Source organism: Crassostrea angulata, chromosome 8, assembly GCF_025612915.1.
Source record: "Crassostrea angulata isolate pt1a10 chromosome 8, ASM2561291v2, whole genome shotgun sequence".
Taxonomy (NCBI): domain Eukaryota; kingdom Metazoa; phylum Mollusca; class Bivalvia; order Ostreida; family Ostreidae; genus Magallana; species Magallana angulata.
The window spans coordinates 37,492,189-37,510,641 of record NC_069118.1 but is presented as its reverse complement, the minus strand read 5'-3'; the positions used below and the strand labels follow the sequence as shown (position 1 = coordinate 37,510,641).

At 33.3% G+C, this 18,453-nt stretch overlaps 2 protein-coding genes across 3 annotated transcripts; one reads left to right on the top strand and one right to left on the bottom strand.

The window, feature by feature from the left end:
* The first annotated feature begins 517 nt into the window (after window positions 1-517).
* On the top strand, window positions 518-3,432 carry LOC128160030 (uncharacterized). The gene is made up of 6 exons (XM_052823280.1): window positions 518-671; window positions 1,208-1,374; window positions 1,646-1,724; window positions 2,330-2,545; window positions 2,849-2,972; window positions 3,293-3,432. Exons 1-6 carry the CDS (start codon window positions 519-521, stop codon window positions 3,364-3,366), a joined length of 813 nt encoding a protein of 270 aa, XP_052679240.1. The 5' UTR covers window position 518; the 3' UTR covers window positions 3,367-3,432.
* A 544-nt stretch (window positions 3,433-3,976) lies between these two features.
* Window positions 3,977-18,414, bottom strand: LOC128160029 (sugar phosphate exchanger 3-like). Of its 2 annotated transcripts, XM_052823278.1 has the most exons (20): window positions 18,165-18,414; window positions 17,801-17,915; window positions 17,499-17,591; window positions 16,960-16,991; window positions 16,600-16,651; window positions 16,047-16,192; window positions 15,652-15,748; window positions 15,173-15,257; window positions 14,607-14,684; window positions 13,901-13,936; window positions 9,148-9,219; window positions 8,703-8,723; window positions 7,809-7,915; window positions 7,323-7,464; window positions 7,135-7,160; window positions 6,892-6,964; window positions 6,349-6,459; window positions 5,972-6,066; window positions 5,498-5,563; window positions 3,977-5,317 (listed from the first exon to the last, which is right to left on the bottom strand). In XM_052823278.1, exons 1-20 carry the CDS (start codon window positions 18,224-18,226, stop codon window positions 5,153-5,155), a joined length of 1,674 nt encoding a protein of 557 aa, XP_052679238.1. In that variant the 5' UTR covers window positions 18,227-18,414; the 3' UTR covers window positions 3,977-5,152. The 2 variants fall into 2 exon arrangements, with proteins under 2 accessions (XP_052679238.1, XP_052679239.1); XM_052823279.1 differs by lacking the exon at window positions 13,901-13,936.
* Between the last annotated feature and the right edge of the window lie 39 nt (window positions 18,415-18,453).

Below are 18,453 nucleotides of genomic sequence, written 5' to 3'. Positions count from 1 at the left end.
ATCAGGAAAATTGTTCTAGCCATGCTTTTTTATGTCCAGAGAACTTTGTAGCAGGTCAAGGTCACAAACTGTATACAAGTTTATTTTCACCCTGTGTTATTTTGCACTTCTTTACTGGAAACAGTTTCGTCCAATCTTGAATTCCCAAGACCAAAGTTGTGGTTAAAGAATGATAATTTGAGACCAAGGAGTTCGCCCAGTCATAAATTCAATGAGGGCAAATGATGTAAAATAAATCTGGGGCGAATATTTCCCTGACAGTGTGTATAGGATGTTATTTTAGAGACATGAATAAAAGTGATTGTAAGTGAACTTATATAAAATCTTCAAGATGTCACAAGTACTTTAGTTTCATCATTATTTTTTAATTTTGTTGTTTAGTCCATTCACAAATTAAAAATGTTCATTGAAGTTAGCAGATTTTAAATTTTACAATATTCATGAAAATTGAAGCCCAATAATATTGATGAAATCCCTGTATTTTGATGTCAACGTCATGTGTTTTCTTCAGTGTGGAGATGGTTCTGAAGTTCCGCAGCATTGATTTGGAGGCGCTACAGAACCTCCACCTGACCACGCGGGGGGACATCTCAGATGACCTCCAGCACCAGGTCAACAGCCTACTGCTGGGGGAGGTGGCCCAGTCCTTCAATCTCACCTGGATAAAACAGGTACATTAAGTTATACCTGGATAAAAAAAAGTACATTAAATCTCACCTGGATAAAACAGGTATGTAAGTCATACCTGGATTTATAAAAGTACATTAAATCTCAACTGTATAAAACAGGTACATTCAGTCATACCTGGAAAAAAACACATTAAATCTCACCAGGATAAAACAAGTACATTAAAAAATAATGGATAATTTAGGTAATTTGTAAAAATTAGATTTCATAAAAAATGATGAAGAAAATGTATGTTAAATTTTACAGAAGTCCTAGAATTTCATAAGGACAACATGGAAATGTGAAGACTGTTTAAAAATATTATATGAATTATTGTATTTGTAAAAAATTTATGCATAGAATTGAAAATGTTTGTCTGAAACAATGATTTTACAGAAACTGCATGGATTATAAATTGATGTTGCTGTTCAGGTGAGCAGTGTGGCCCATGGGCCTCTTGTTTCTATTGCCTATTGATAATACATTGGAGAAAAAAAAACAATTTCTGTAATATGTTATGAAAAGCATTTATTTATTACAGGACAAAATGTCCTTTGAGATTAAAAAATCGACCCAAAGTAAAATTGACATGGAAGCTGAGGTAGAGAAGATCCAGAGTGCTGTCAAACAAGGGCAGATAGTGCTACACGTCCATTACATCAGGCCTATAGTGGCCACTGAGGCATTCACTCAGAGGACATTCAAAGAGTAAGCTCAACTTTAAAGAAAGAGAAAAGTAAAATGACAAACTATAACAACTGTATAGCAATTTTTTTTAAAAAGAACCATTACATGAACTTAGCTGCTACACTTAAAATTAAGCTGAGCTGTAAAATGAACACTTGATTGCAATTAAAGTTCCTGACAGAGTTTAATTAACATGTCCATCATGTGAACTTCATATACATGTGTATATCATCTTAGAAATTGAAAAATACATTTAGCTTTTGAATGATGTGTATTATTATTTTGTTTTTAGGTTGTGTCCAGATAAATACCAGATGTCCACCTCCCCACCCCCACTGAAGACAACAGTTACCAGTCTCAATACCAATTATGTAAGACTTAGCGAAAATATGGTACTGTAAAAGTGGTTATTCCCTGGGATGATTAAGTACGTGTTTCCTTTAGTCAAACAATATGTTTGGGTATTAAATACACCATTGCATGTTTTAACACCCTTTAGTTTTAATTTTTGTAGCCATATGTTCAAGGGTATATTACAAGGTTTTATAAACTAACCACGTAACTAGAGTAGTGTAAATACCCCCTATGCATAAATGGTCTTTTTTACAGTATATTTTGTTCACTCTGGTACTATGTGAAACAACACTGTCTAATCTGTCAAGCTTGTGAAAACATTCTCACATTTTAAAAGTTAAGGTCACTTTTAGCTGGTTTTAATTAGTAATTGTTCTCTTGTCTCTCAAATGTTTCGCAATGTACAATATTTCAAGTGAAATATTTTTATATCTTCAGTTGGTTTTTATTCTGACTGAATAGAATCACTGTAAGTTATGATAATTCAGGTCTTTCTGAACATGACTCGGCCTTTTGCAATTGTGCACTGCCTGGTCTTAACACCAGTATGTGCAAACGTGTGATCCCAAATGTATAGAGATCATATTGAATGTATGCACATCTACAGTACACTATTTTACAGAGCACAGTTACACCCTCCAGCCAGGCCCCCAGTCTGATCGTCATATATAACACCTCAGAGATGACCCGCGCGGAGGCCGACGCCGTCGTCTTGGATACAGTCCACACCTGTCTGATAGAGATCCACTCCTGTGAGTCCTGTATGAGCCGTTACTCCCGCGACTCCTGCTCCTTCCATCCACTGACCACCGACAGCCCACCCTCCACCACCCACAAGGTTAGGAACACTACTACTGTGGTTGGATGGTTGTTTACTTCTTAATACCTATACTTATTATTGATATATTGCATTGCTCTACAACACACAAAGTTAGTAAGACTATGATTGGCTGTTTGTTTGGGGCTTTAATAGCAGTATACACTTCATTGATATTATACATTGCTCTACCATGACTTCCCTATTATCTATTATTATATTGGATAGCAATACATGTATTACCGGTAGTCCCATTAGGACAGTTTAGTAATTGGTGTCTTTATAAGTTTTACAAATTTTAAATTTCATTTTCCTCCTTCCCAGATGAACGAGTCTACCCCAGCGATAAGTCAGGAGGAGGAGATCCACCTGGGAGCGGTGACCATCACCATCATAGCCACCGCCGGCTGCTTCCTGCTAGCCCTCGCTCTCTGGACAGCCGATTACGGTAATTTTAATGAATTTGATCAAACTTAAGATAATTTCTTCATTTGGAGAAATTTTTTTTATTGATATATTTTATAATTAAAGGTCAAGTCTAAGAGTTCATTTAAAATACATATAAATTTTCATCAATTGTTCATATTCAATTTTCCAAGAATTTGGCTTGTTTTTTTAAATTACACAAAATAAAATTAAGTAATTGTGGTAAGTTGACTTGAACCAAAATAATGTTCTTTAGTAGACAATTAAGTGTATCATTCTGTGAATAGTTCTAAATGTTAGAATTCATAAGATGTACATGATTTTCGGTATTTTTACTTTCAGTGAGAAAAGCAACCACAAAGAAATCCAAATTTAAACGGAAACAACATAAAATAGAAATGGACATACAACAATGAACTGAACTTGATTTTTGAACGAAACATTCTTGTATGTTTCTAAAATAAAGTAATTTTGTAATTGGTGTTGCTTTGTTTTTATTTATTTATTTCTGCTTTTTTTTGGCATGTCTGTTAAAATCAAAATCCTCTTAGAAAGATTAGACTTGATCGAAAAAATTGATATTAAACTGCAGACTAATTTATCTCCATGCAGGGATTCTCCAAATAAATTCGTCGCAAATACAAGTTGATTTACAGTGAATCTTATTCTACAAAGTACATGACAATATATATAAAAGTTTGTAAAACGTGTGCCACCTACTCAATATATCAATAAAATATACTTTATTGAGAGGGAATACAAATGTCAAGTGAAACTGGTGACCTTTTTGCACCTGATTAATTAGGTCAATGTCACATTATATTTTTAAAGTTCAGGGGTGATCAATGAAATATATTTTGTTGACAGAACAATATATCCTCTTTTTGGACAACGAAATGGATGGCTTTGTAAAAATGTACAAGGTGAAAGGATTCTTTGATCTCTAGAAGTTGGAGACCAATGTATAGTATAATACATGTACCTACATGATACATTCACAAACAATCTAGCTGTTAATAAAAACTATTGAAACTCCTCAAAAAATTGGCTTTAATTTCAATAATCTCAGATGCACATAATACATAGTTTTCTTCACTTAACACAAAAAACATGAGGTGTCATATACATGTACATAAAAGGGAGTACATGAGATAACAACGATTGGAAGAACTGAAGTTTTCGACCGAGCACAAATAGTTGGTCTCAATCTCACTATACATGTGGTTTGCATACTTTGGTATATAACCAGATCACATGAAAATTATTTGGAAGCAATATTCCATACCAGCTTGTATTCAATCCTGACTGAACACAGGAAAAAAAACCTAAAACTTTTAAAACACATTATTACAGTACAACTTTTCAAGCCATAGACAATGTAATAATCCAAAACAAAAATACAATCAAGCATTATAATACATGTACTGGTATAAGTCGTGTACATTTGATGCTAAGTTCCGTTAAATGTATCTAAGGACATCATCATGAAAAGGCACATCAGTAAAGATAAAATTTAATATCACATTTTACAAGTTGCTGAGGACTAGAATAGGAGAGACTAAAATTTGATAAAATACTGTTGTATTTTAGGAATAATTCTTTCACACACAATCATCCTAACAACAATAACATACTGTGATTGCTTGAAAAACACAGTTTCAATTAAAGAAAGACAATGAAACGCAGGCTAGTAAGTTGTATGCTAAAAAATAGTAATTTACTATTTATCATAAAACAAAATGAGCTCGCAGCTTGTTGTAGATTAAAAAATAATACAATTTTAAAATATCATAAGAAATCATATGCATATGTATATAAATGTATATCGTGCGTATTAAAAGATGAAACATAAAATTATCAGTTTAAAAATGAACAATTTTTAATATTTAATATCTAAAAGAATACAATTAAAGAATTACACAAACACACAAAGCTACCTGGAGATAGCTAGTGCATACTTTAACATGTACACACCTTAAAGCCCTTAAAATATTATATTTACTCACAAAAATCACAGCTTCACAATGCATTTCATGATACTAAAATGTTTGAATAAAAACAAAAATAAAAATACATGCTTTGATGCTCCAACAAGGATTTTCACAACTAATCCACAGTGTAAATTATATATATGACACAATATGGTACACAATGTAATGATGTATGGAATAAAATGATTCAGTGCTGGAATGCCTTGAGAGATCAGTCGAAATACTGATCCGAGTCCTGAACCCCGGGATCCCTCGCCCTGTGGGTGGGGACCGACGACACACCCTTGTACCAGGAGAAGCGGACCCTCTTCTGCCTACACAGGTCTCTCACTTCTCTGATGAACAGTGGAAGAATACACAGAGCTGTCAGAAGTGTCTGAAATGAAGAAATTACACCAAGATCTAAAACAATTACTCAACAGTTTGTTAGCCATTTGCAACAGTGTTGTTAATTGTCAATGGAGAATTAATCAAATTTTAATTATTTTGCTGATCCATCCATTTTCAAAAAAAATATTGTAGTGTTAGGAATTATGAATACAATTTTCTGACATACCATTAACATAAAAAGATAGAAAACAGACTTCCATCCCAGTCCATCTTGTATCAATGGCACCAATATCTAAAATTTAAAAAAAAAAGTCATTAACATTCGTGATCTAGTGCTGTTTCATTTTTTTTTCTTCGAATATTCAGGTTCCTATTTTCATACCCTAGATAAAAGTTAATTCATGTATCTGATTTGGAGAAAAAAGTCCTTGAAATTTCATGTAATTTTCCAAAACTGTATTGCATTACTGGAAATTATTTTTCCGTTTTATTTGTCCTCCAGTTTCCCCATTGACCTTGGGCAAATCTAATTTAAATTCTGCATGTCAATTCTCATTCTTAAAAACTATATTTAATTAGAGGAAATTTGAAACTTGACAAAATTTTTCACAACTGTGATAGGCGCAATAACATGGCAAGAAAAGACCCTGCATGTATACGGTACACAAAGATGATGGTATTATGTAGTTTAACTCCTGACCTGCCCAATGGCGGCGCCGACACTTCCTGTCCCGTCCACGATACCAGTCACTGTGGCCAGGGCCTCGCTGTTACCCTGGACAGGGCCCTGCTTACCTGAAATGTGATGTTTATATTGATAGCTGATTTAACATGCCTAATAATTTAAATTGTGTTTGATTTAATAACTGATGATGTTTAAATTCACAATTATCTCGAATGAGCAATTCTTGAACATGCAACGCTAATTAACAAATCACTGAATTAGTAGTAACAATAGCATTAACACCAAAGTTTAAGTCTACAGTCTTCCATTTGTGCTGATGTTATACTGAATTTGATTGCTTTATATTTATGACTAATAAAACTAAGGTTAAGAGGAGATCAGTTCAAACTTACCGAGGTCGGCAGAGATGGCGGCACTGACCAGGTTAGCCACGCCCCCGATGAAGAACCCCACCACCGCCATCAGTAGACCGTTCATGGTCAGAGTGCTGCTTAGATCAGAGTCTGTAACAACATTTATTTTTATCTAATACCAAGAATAGCCTGCTTGATAAATTCAATAATTTCCATAAAGGCTAAATTTACATTGTATTGCATACTAAATCATATACAGTAACAATAAAGGTCATCAGAAATGAACAATGTTGGCAGAAACAGTATCAGATCTGCCAATTCATGATCATTAGGTTAAACTTAATTTGAAATTCTATCAGCTTATGCCAAGCTGATATCAATTTCTTTTAAGAAAGCCAAACAATTGTGATCATTACCGGTATATCACTGGTGTACATACACATATGTCTGAATTAAATCTACTAAAGAAACAAAGCCATTTAAAATTACACTATCCTAAAGAAGATATGCATGTAATGAACTTGTACAATTTTTGTATTTCATCACTAGTTCAAGCAAGTATGATGAATGGTAGCTACATACTGTATATAAAGAGTGCTGGAATGCCGAGGAGGAGCATGGGAATAACTATGACACTCCGGTGCTGGAAGCGATCCTGTCAATGTAAAGTATACTCTGTCAATGTTAACTATACTCAAGTATCCAGATATACAATAATATCTCACGATCTCATTCACATAATACAAGATTGGATTAATTGATACAGAAAGATTTGATAAGTACGTAACATACACAGGTATGTCAATAAGATGAAAAGCTACTTACAGATACAAATCCAAATATCGTCCCACCTGGAAAAAAAAAATTATCAATAAATTTTACATCATTATTATAGTTTGTTAATTTTGTACAAATGACTGATATTTCTTTGATCACTTGACCTTAAAATGTAAACAAACTTGACCTTAACATGTAAGCAGACATGGCCATTAAACAGGAGTAGGAAGCGTTACCTATGATGCCGCCTACATCGTACCAGATGGAGATATCATCAGCCACCGTCTCCTTCCACCCGTACTTGTTGTGGAGGTAGTAGGGCAGCCAGAAAAAGAAGGAGTAGTTCACAAGCTTCAGGCAGGCATAGGCCAAAGCATACTGAAAAATACAGGATTTATTATTAAGAGGAACCAAAGACGCCCGATACTTTTTATCCGTTTTCTTATGCTTGTTGCTAATTTTGCAAAAATGAAGTACATGCATCCATTTTTTTTATATTATGTAATGTCAATTCATTTAGTTTTATATCAAAATGATTACAAAAATAGCCAAAAAGAAATTGCAAAAAAAATCTCATATATACAGTAAAAGAAGACAACTATGGAATGAAATATAGCTTTGCTAGGACAGGCACTAGTTTTCAATTTTGATTGGCAAAACTTGAACATGATTATTTCAATCTTCAATTTAAGGCACACTAATACATGTAATGGATTACCTACCAGAGCTACACCGGGCAGACAGAGGGCGCTGCAGAAGCCGATGGCCGCCGGTCGGTCATCCGAGAGGACGGAGTCCGAGCGGGTCACCACGGGGTTCAGAAGTGGGGCTGAAAGGGAATACACAATGCATACAGAAAGATCTGAAATACAGCATACCCTAGAGGCTGCACAGGGGATAAATTTTGTATCTGCACATACTGGTACATATTTTACATTACCCCGAAATTTATTTATTCATTTTACCAAAGAATTTGCCTCCTACATAGAATTAATAGGATATTTGATATCATATTTTCAGTATGAAGCATATTTAAGTTAATTGACAGGTATAATTATGTTCATAAAATAATGTCAAATTTTTCAGGATTGCAATAATCACTGCCAGATATAAAGCTCTTAATCTTAATTCTTCTCAGCAAGCTAATTAAGTGTGTTTCCCGATACAATGTTTATCTCACAGTAGAAAAGATGGATTCGACAGAGCTTAGAGTGTAAGCGATAACTTATATACAGCAGGTAACAGTGTACATTTTGAGTTGCTGTATGCTGTTTTGTACACCGCTAAATAGCATGCAAGAAGTAAACAATGCAACAGAAATGTAGTGGTTCAACGGATACATCATAATCATTACAGTATTATTTCTAAAATTCAATGCACAACAATGAATAAATATATGACTATAGACTGGCACAAGTACCAGTAACTGAACAACAGAGTGAGTCCATGCTGATAGTGATGTAGGATAAAGCTTGTACAATTTACAAATACAATATGAGACAATGTGTGTGAAATCAATAAACACATGCACTTTATAACTTGAATATTGAGTACAAAATTACTGAAGTTGTTCTCAAAACACTTTTAATTATTAATTCTTACGAAGAAGTATATACCTTCTGAAGAAAACTCCAATTCTATGAAATGAATTAAAATACATCCAAATGCTTGTATTGGTAAATCATATATCTGAACTTTTTACAGATTACAGATGTAGTTAAAATCCATAAACTTTTTTAATTGATAAAAAACTGCTATAAATGGCCGAAACCTGCAACCTTGTTCATGCTTGCACTATTCATTTAACAGCATGCGTATCAAATGGAAATCAAGGTGCATACCTAAACTTTAAGGATATAGTTTTCTTTTATGAACTTTTCTCAACAACATTCTAGTAACAGATTTCAATGCTATATATTCATCATACAAAAAAACTGAACAGTTAGGCCCTTAACATTTCTAATCAGTCAGTAAAAAGCAAGGCTAGAAGTCTTTACTTGTAGTGACTGAAAAAAAATAAAGTTGCCTATATCAAAATATCAAAAAGATTTCAAGTCTTACCGTCTTCATCATCAATGACCCCCCTGTTGTTTATCAGACGACTCGGATCATCGCCATCATCTGACAGGTTCCCTACAAAACAACAATTCCAATACATATAACTCTTTCACCAGGCAGAGTATTAAAGCTATAAAAAACACAGATATCTGGTACAAGGTACTTTGTCAAGATAATTAATACAGTACTGTACATGCTGTAGTTCCATTAATATTCTTGAGCATCAATGTTTTTTGGGGATTTTGTTAAGTTCCCAATTCATGGACAATGGTTCTAACAATAATCTATATTGTAAGATACATGTACAATGGTATCGGTATCCTTGAAGAACATTTTGTGGATCAACAGAGCAGCAAAATCCATAAATAATTAAAATCGTATTCAAGATATATTTTTGAAACGCCAACACAATTACATCACAGGCACCTGATGATTAAAATATTTTGTTTAATAACAAAAATTTCCCCTGTACTATAAAACAGTACAGCTAGGGGATAATTTTATCAATTTTATTACAAATTAAAATGAAATATTAACGTCAGGAGCCTGAACTACAAATACATTGAATTTGAACAATAAATTCAATTCCTCTTTTCCAATGGATTCAATGTACAAACATAAGCTGCTAGTACGTACGTGACTTGTAAACAATTTTCTAAAACTGAGGTGTCCTATATATGTAAAATCTTAAATAGGTGGTACATGTGTATTTCCAATTTTCAGATCAGAACAAATTTGAAATGTTCGAATTGTGGATAATATTGATAGGAAAAGATTAGATATGTCAGAAGTAAGGAAATGTGGAAATTCTTTTTAAGAATACCACGTACATCAAGCCTTTTCTTTGAGAAAAATGTGCTAAAATATTCAGAAGTGGTAACATCCAGTCGGAGAAATAATCATATTCACTACAAGAATATACTATAGCATTGAATCATGATTTTTTGAAGTATACACTCTCATAACTGCCGCGGTGTGTGCATACAAATTGAGTAACGCGCGTTAGCGCGTTATGAAAATTTGTATGCACACACCGCGGCAGTTATGAGAGTGTATACTTCAAAAAATCATGATTTAATGCTTATATTTACATTTTTTAACTTCTTGCCTCGTCTGCAAATGTGAATTATACCTTAACTCTATTCCCCCTGAAGCATTTTACCCTTTACCCCCTAATGCCACGATATGACGCATTGGTCATTTCCCTAATGACGACTTATGACGCGTCCGTAAAGAACCCCAATTTTCTTTGTTAAGGTCTTCCGTTTCCAACGGAAGACCTTATAGTGATTGTAATGTTTCTTATTATTATTATTATTATTATTTTTTTTTGTCCGTTTTTTGTCCGCAAGATTTCTCAGAGATGGCTGGATGGATTTTCTTGAAATTTTCAGGACTGACAGAAAATTATAATATCTCCAGGCGTTTTTTTCAGTTTTTCAAAATTCACTTCCTGTCGTCCGTTTCCTGTCCCGCGACAAAAAGCTATGGACAATGAGATCTCAGAAACGATAAAGACTTGAACATCCAAACTTTGAGGGATGATAGACCTATAGTTGTAGATGTGTTTAAACTATTTTTTTTTGTTCGTCGTAACTTCGGGTCGTCACCGGAAGCACTTCAAAAATTATGCTTTTACGCATTTAATATATTTCTCGGAGAATTGAAATATAAGTATAAATGCTTACATATGTCATCTATCCGATGATTAATAAACATAAAAATTCTACTTCCGGTGAGATATCTCAAATATCTCATGAAGCCTTTTTTAAAGTAAATGTTTGAACCCCGAGATCTCAGAAACTGTAAGTGATCAAAACACGAAACTTACAGGGATGATAGACATTTGATAGAAGATGTGTTTAACCGTTTTTATTTGGTTGACCGTCACTTCCGGTCCACACAGGAAGAGTTCAAACAAATCAAGTTTTTTAAAAATTTAACTCGATTTTTCAGAGATGCATTGATGGATTTTCTTGAAATTTATAGGACTGATAGAGAACGAAAATATCTTTAGGCATTTTTTTCATTTTTTCAAAATTCCCTTCCTGTCGTCCGTTTCCTGTCCCGCGATAAAAAGCTATGGACAATGAGATCTCAGAAACGATAAAGACTTGAACATCCAAACTTTGAGGGATTATAGACCTATAGCTGTAGATGTGTTTAAACTATTTTGTTTTGTTCGTCGTAACTTCCGGTCGTCACCGGAAGCACTTCAAAAATTATGTTTTTACGCATTTTATTTGTTTAACACTGAAATGATATAAAGGTATAAATGCTTACATATGTCATCTATCCGATGATTAATAAACAAAAAAAATTACTTCCGGTGAGATATCTCAAATATCTCAGGTAGTCTTTTTAAAACAAATATTATGACAGCGAAGTCTCATAAACTGTAAGTGACCAAGACACAAAACTTACACGGATGATAGACATTTGATAGAAGATGTGTTTAACCGTTTTTATTTTGTCAACCGTCACTTCCGGTCCACACCGGAAGAGTTCAAACAATTTATGTTGTTTAAAAGATTTACTGCTTCTGTTTGACAAAGTAAGACAAATTGATAGTCAATTAAGTCCTGTTGTCTAATGGTTATGAAATACTGAGAGAAGCAATATCTTACAGTTAAATTGATACATGTATATCAAAACGGAAGACCTTTTTGTTGCTTTTGCAACAAGAGTCTAGTTTATTTTACTTGTCTGAAGCAAAATTTAGTGGCAAATAACACCTAATAGTGTCTACCTTACACAGACGATTATACACAGTCAGGTTATGCAATGGTTTGACAGATATCACGTGATACACACACCTGTGAAGTTTTAAAAAAATGGCGGCATCGGACGATCATGACAGAGATTGGTTTAGATATTCTAGATGATTCTGTGTGTTTAAAATTACCCCCAAGTGGAAATAAACATGACCAATCCACTTCCTTTGAAGTTTATGACAGGAATTTGGTTGATTAGCAGTGAATTAGGGCTAATTCACGACACCTGCATGACAACAACAATGGCGGCCTCCAAACATCGGCACATGTGCATTGCGTCAGCCTGGGCATAATCTAACTTAAATTCAACACATTAACTGTGGATCTTTCCCAGTATTTTGTAGTTATACTGTTCCATAAAAGTATTTAAGAAATAAAACCCAATAGAAACTAATATACAATGCTGTATAATTTATGCTATACATCGGCGAAGGGGGGGGGGGGGGGGTGCCAAAAAACGAAACTTGTCGCAGTCGGTAAATTATTAGCTCATACCTGGGTCTGAACTAAATGTTTTGAAATCCCCCTTTGAATAGTTTAATGTTTTGACTAAATTACAATGACTATTTTGAAATAAATATTGCTTTATACATGTAACTGTGCAGACAATAGATACAATAGTGTACAGGTATTTTACCTGAATTTCTGTACCTTTACTACAGGTATCTGATATAATTTATATAAAAAATAATTATAAATGCAAAACTTAGAAAAATTCTGATTGCAGTGATACATGAACCATGATAGTTTGATAAAATATTACTCTAGGGATGAATTTCTATACTTTTGATTAAATCTTGATTGTTGTGTATTGGTCTCAATTCGCAAGATAAAACAAGGAACACATTATTCAAAACATGAAAAAATATTTTTGAACAAAAGTTGATCATATGTTAAAATTTCATTCATTAATTTTTATGTTTACAGTAATTTCTTTTAACGTACAGGTAAAATTACCTGAATAAACTCACCTAATTAATTTCTATTAATTTATTTGTGTACTCTAAATTTATAATGTTAAAGTTCAATCTTTCCCGATCACAATGGTATATCATATGGTATGGTTTGACAATAATTCTTGTCAATAACTAGGGTAAAACAAGACCACTCAAACAGTGAAAAAAGTTTCAGGGGGAAGCTAAGAAAACCTTATAGGGAAATGACAAATGCGTCATATGGTGGCATCAGGGGGAAAAGAGTTAAAATTCCGATCTTATCCTAAGGGTAAGTTAATATTAATGGAAGAGCCACAGTAACAGCTACGAGCGTGCACTTTGATTTTCGCTTGTGACGTTGCAGTTTACAGCGTTCAACGTTTGTGACGTCATAATAAAACTCGTCAATTTGACCTTTGACTACTTGTTGCATTTAGAGGCATTTGAAGATCACAGAATTTAATGGAAAAACACAGTAGAATGTAAATATATGTATATATACAAAGTGTTCACATGCATGCTCGTAAATATACATGTTCTCCATGATATGAATCAAATACAAAGAATCACATTCAACTCTATAGACTACAGGAATTAAATCACATCAAACTGCCAAGTTGAACCTACATTTTGACTATACAAATGTTACACCTGAATTTTGTGATACTTTCAACAATTTTATCTTTAACGATTAACGATTACCGGGTAATACAAATATTAAAGATATTGGATTTTTTTTAAATAGAAGATAAAATCATATTTTGATTCTATCAAAACTCTATAAAAGAGATTCAATAATGGCTACCGTAATTATTATCATGACATATTCCACCAACTAGTCAAGATCTGATTTTTCAAATGATTATTGTATTCCAATAGATATTGGAAGAACTTTTAACACTCTCACATATTCCATGGCCCCATTCAACTTCTACCCCATGGTCTCTATCCCAAACCCTACTTCATTCAGACATGGCTATGCTTCCCCAATCAGCCAGAGAGCTGTAAGATGATTAAGTAAAAGCAAGCAGTAACAAACCACTGTACCTTGATTGTTGCTTACATGGGGAATATTAATGGACTCTGAAAATTATAATTTTTTGCTTTCAAGTACATGCAGGTAGAACTGTAATACATGTAATTAAACAAATACATGTAATTAAACAATGTGTTTTTATATATTCAAGCATACATTATGTCTGTGTGTATATGCATGTACATGTTTAAAGGGTGTGTATATTTTTGTTATATTGTTAATCTTAATTAAATCATCACCTAGCTATAAGTTTTAATATTTGTAACATTATACTATCAGAGAAAAACATGTAATACTAGTTCTTTCAATAATTATCATGGGTAGCATGATAGCTACAGTATATGTTAGTGTAAATTATACTGTAACTATGTAAGATTTGATAAAAAGAAAAAATCCAAATGTTTAATATGTACAGTACATAATTAGTCATCATAAACCATAACCAGTGATCTATTTACAATTATACATATATCATAAAATTTAGTTAAAAGCAAATACAATGAGATGTCTAAACAATATGCCTTAATTCACAATTAACACAGACCTTTTCCCATTGGCAATCAAAATGATAAAAACAAACCAATACTTTGGGTCATGAAATACAACTTACTTTGGCCACAGCAAGTTATCCTAAGCCTGGCAAAACATGGCCATTATAAAATAAATATCTCTGATATATTGAACTACTTCCCAATTCTTTCAGTATTAGAACCCTACCGTTTGACTCCCCTTCATTGATCACGACACTGTACTCCTTGGGATGGACGGTACTGTCTTCGTCAGGGATGGAGAGACCTACAGCACAGAAAATGGAGTGATGCTATTACTTTTCCTCATTTGTTGAATATTTAACACATTAATAACTCTATCCTCTTTCAAGGCAAAACCTCAGTCTTAATTACAATTCATAGTCATTGAACATACAGTTTGCCAAGATTAATAAGAAATATATCATTTTTTCATAATATACTTGTCAATGAGAGACATGTGCAGTGTGTCACATTCTAAAAAATTAAGTCTTAAACATTCCAATAAATATACTACTACTAGTACATCAATTTATCTGTAAACAAATACAGTTCCATAACTACTGAATGAATATACAAAGTCAAGTAAAATGAATAGAATTTTGCTGTATCAAATAATTACATGTACATGTATACAATGTATATCATCAAACAATATTCCGCATGAATCTCATTCAAGTAACATGGATAGGAATAAATCTAAACAGAAACATTCTGATGAAATTCTGAGCTAGCAGTAAATAATGCAATGTCTACCTATTTCCTTTGGTGTACTGACAAGTCCAAAGAAATTTATGACCCCACCAGCAAACAACACAGACGATGTCAGCAGGAAAGCATACTGAAAAAAAATAAGTGAAGAAGATGAAGACACATGTATGGTCCCTCATGGGCTAATATAGCTCAATCTCTCCTGATCACATTTAATACCATCAAGTAGAAAATTCACATGCATCATGTGGCACTAGGTTTAACTAAATAAGAACCTCTAATGATGCTGCTATTGCAACATTTCAAATACAAACTGCAACTAGATATTCAAAGACTAAATAACTTGTCAATCAACTTTTATTTGGTTTTACATAAAATGTGGTATTTTTTTTCCACTGAATTAAAAATGCCTCAAAAAAAATTTTCTATCCCAAATCAATGAACTTTATCTCCGCACAAAAATTTCTGCTTCGAACTGTATCTACCCTGGTAGTGTATATCAAACTCGGTGTCATGTGACTTACGTCGTATCCATAGTCCAGCACCCCTGACACCAGGAAGGCTCCGATGATGTTACCGACCGACGCACACGCACTCCATATACCAAGCACCAGACCACGGCTAAAACATACAGAGAAGGATTCATTTCAGATTATAATTTTAGGAAATATCTGGCCCTGTCATCACCATTTTTTTGAAAATACTCTTATCAGCTATTAGTAGAGCCTAATGTATCCACATAGTTTAGGTAAGAATAAGGTAATATAATCTTTTTACAGTAATATTTACTAAAATCACTCTCTATTAAGATATAAAGATAGACAATCATGTACCATTATTTGTAACATGGATAAAACCAAATTTGTAAGAAATAAATATAGCTATGACTTGACCTTAAATCAAGGCTAAAAACTTATACCTGTGTCGACCAAACCAGTTCCCCATGATAGCGACCACCGTCGGCCACCCCATGGACTGAAGGAGACCGTTCAGGATCCAGATGATGACGTAGACATACTTGTTGTAGAAGTGAGCCCACTCAAACACCACTCCAAACACAAATACCTGGATAATAGATATAGTGCTGTGTTCAGTTTATACTGTGGTTTCATTAATATTCAAGGATATCAATTTTCGTGGATAAAGTGAAAAATCACAGTTTCAAGAATACGTAAATTCGTGGCCAATGACCCTTTCAATACAAAATGTTAATAGAAATTGCACTTCAATGAACACTTAATTTCGTGGATCAACTTATAATAACGAAATCCATGAAAATGGGTATTCAACGAATATTGATGAAACAACAATAGCCAATGTAACTGTGCTCAGTACTTCACCACATATAGCCAATGTAATTATAATTATTCTGCCTTGTTAGGTAGTTTTAAAAAATACTTGCAATACTAGCCATTGTTATCATATCTCAAAACAAGGTCATGTAATAATTTGAGCACTAGAGAGAGTTTTACCATTACTGCAGATGAACACATTCCAAAAGACAGCACCAATCGCATATTCAGCCTAAAAAACAACAAATGCTTAGATTAATTATTACAAGTTTACAACATTCATCTGAGTAACTTGAACAATGCATTTACTATAAAACTGCTCATATATATCAAAAGAAATTCAAAAACATTTCATAACAGCAGTATAACCATAAATCTCAGTTTCCATGTACAGGTTCATGTAAAGCATTTTATTCGAGTGGAAGTACATTTCTTGGAATCAGATTTCTGAATGATGCATGCATTTTAACTATCTTTGCCATTGTCTTCATGCTCAAGTTTTCTGATACAATGACATACAAAATTTGTGTGTTCTCTTACCTGTCTCCTATCATCCCACTGATGTACAGTCCCTATAGAAAGACACAAAAAAGCTTTATTCACTTCAACTTGTATTAATTGTGCTTACCACAGCAAATGATACTAAGGTATGGATATTAAATAAAGTTAATAGACATATTTAGATTTTATATAAAGTAAATGTTTATTTTGAGATTTAATCAAATCTATAGAACATTTACTGGTACCGATATTTCCCATCTTTGCTAGCCTAGAGTTTACCATCTACTATGCTCCTCTTTAGAGTGGAGTAGATCGTAAACCTTTGGCTAGCGAAGATGCATATTTCCAAACATATCCAGACAATATTGTATACACTGCAGGCATATTTTTGTTTAAGATGTTCATTGAGAAACACTATCACAAAAATTTAAATTGAGATATTAGGAAAAAGACTAGGGGAGGAAGGAAGAAAAAATACATATTGAAAAAAGATAAAAGTTGGAGGGGTATTACCGTATAGTGCAGGTTAAATGGAATGGTAGGTTAAAAAATTTGATTTTTTTGTAGGTAACACTTACAACTGCGTATGAAATCATAAAGACAGCATCTAACACACCAAGGTACGGCTCTGCATCTTTCCTGGAGTTGAATAAATGGCGAGAGTTCCAGATCTACAAAAGAAAAAATAAACCCATGATCAAAGACTATTATTTTTTGTGCACATACCTATATATCTATCGGTAAGTTAGACATCTACAGTGTACATACATGTTCCTCATCTTTTATACTCTCTGCAAAACTTTGATACCATGTTTGCCCTTTCAAATTATTTGCATTGTTTTAAACAAGAAGAAAGTAGTTGATTTATTCTATAACTCACATGATCAGGTTTGGTGTAGTTAACTGTGTCATTGTGAAAAGATGGACTCCATTCGTCTGAGATTGTGGACTTCACATTGCTGAAAGTCTTTCTTGTTGCATGAAAAAATGCATAGCTGTAAAAGAAAACATATCGATTTGTATGCAACATTGATTTCCCTATAAAGCTCCAAAGAAAGCATGTCAAAATTATTTTTGTGAAGCCAAATCTTGCAAAGATTACCCCTTTACAAACCCTTGTCGTCTGCTTGCTTGCAACTTCGAAACGATAATAGGGTGTCTTTTCGGTTGTTATATCGACTATCTCACATAAATATACAGTATCTAGATTTTTAAAAATTAATAACATAAAACAACCTATTTACCTTAAGAACGTGAGCAGAAACACTGCGACATGATGATGTGTGTAGTTCGCGCAATTCGCCATTGTCTGGTTGATTCATATATTGGGAAAAGCAGAGTTTTTCGATTAAAACAATACACGTGACAAACTATCTATGTAATCGCTGTATATTTTCTTTTATAAAATCCCTAATAAAATAGTTCGATAAAACCATATCTGATCATATTGTCATCCACGATTCAATGTTTATCAACTTTGCACGTCACATGACTTCTAACCCAGGAAGTTGGACAAAAACGGTGTAGGGCAGT

Coding starts and splice junctions, on each gene's coding strand:
- LOC128160030 (XM_052823280.1), top strand. CDS start 519: ATGGTTCTGAAGTTCCGCAGCATTGATTTGGAGGCGCTACAGAACCTC. Junction 2,546..2,848: donor CACCCTCCACCACCCACAAG/GTTAGGAACACT, acceptor CCTCCTTCCCAG/ATGAACGAGTCTACCCCAGC. Junction 2,973..3,292: donor TCTCTGGACAGCCGATTACG/GTAATTTTAATG, acceptor TTTTACTTTCAG/TGAGAAAAGCAACCACAAAG.
- LOC128160029 (XM_052823278.1), bottom strand. CDS start 18,226: ATGGCGAATTGCGCGAACTACACACATCATCATGTCGCAGTGTTTCTG. Junction 7,465..7,808: donor GTCTGCCCGGTGTAGCTCTG/GTAGGTAATCCA, acceptor TGTATTTTTCAG/TATGCTTTGGCCTATGCCTG. Junction 6,460..6,891: donor TCCAGCACTCTTTATATACA/GTATGTAGCTAC, acceptor ATGTTGTTACAG/ACTCTGATCTAAGCAGCACT.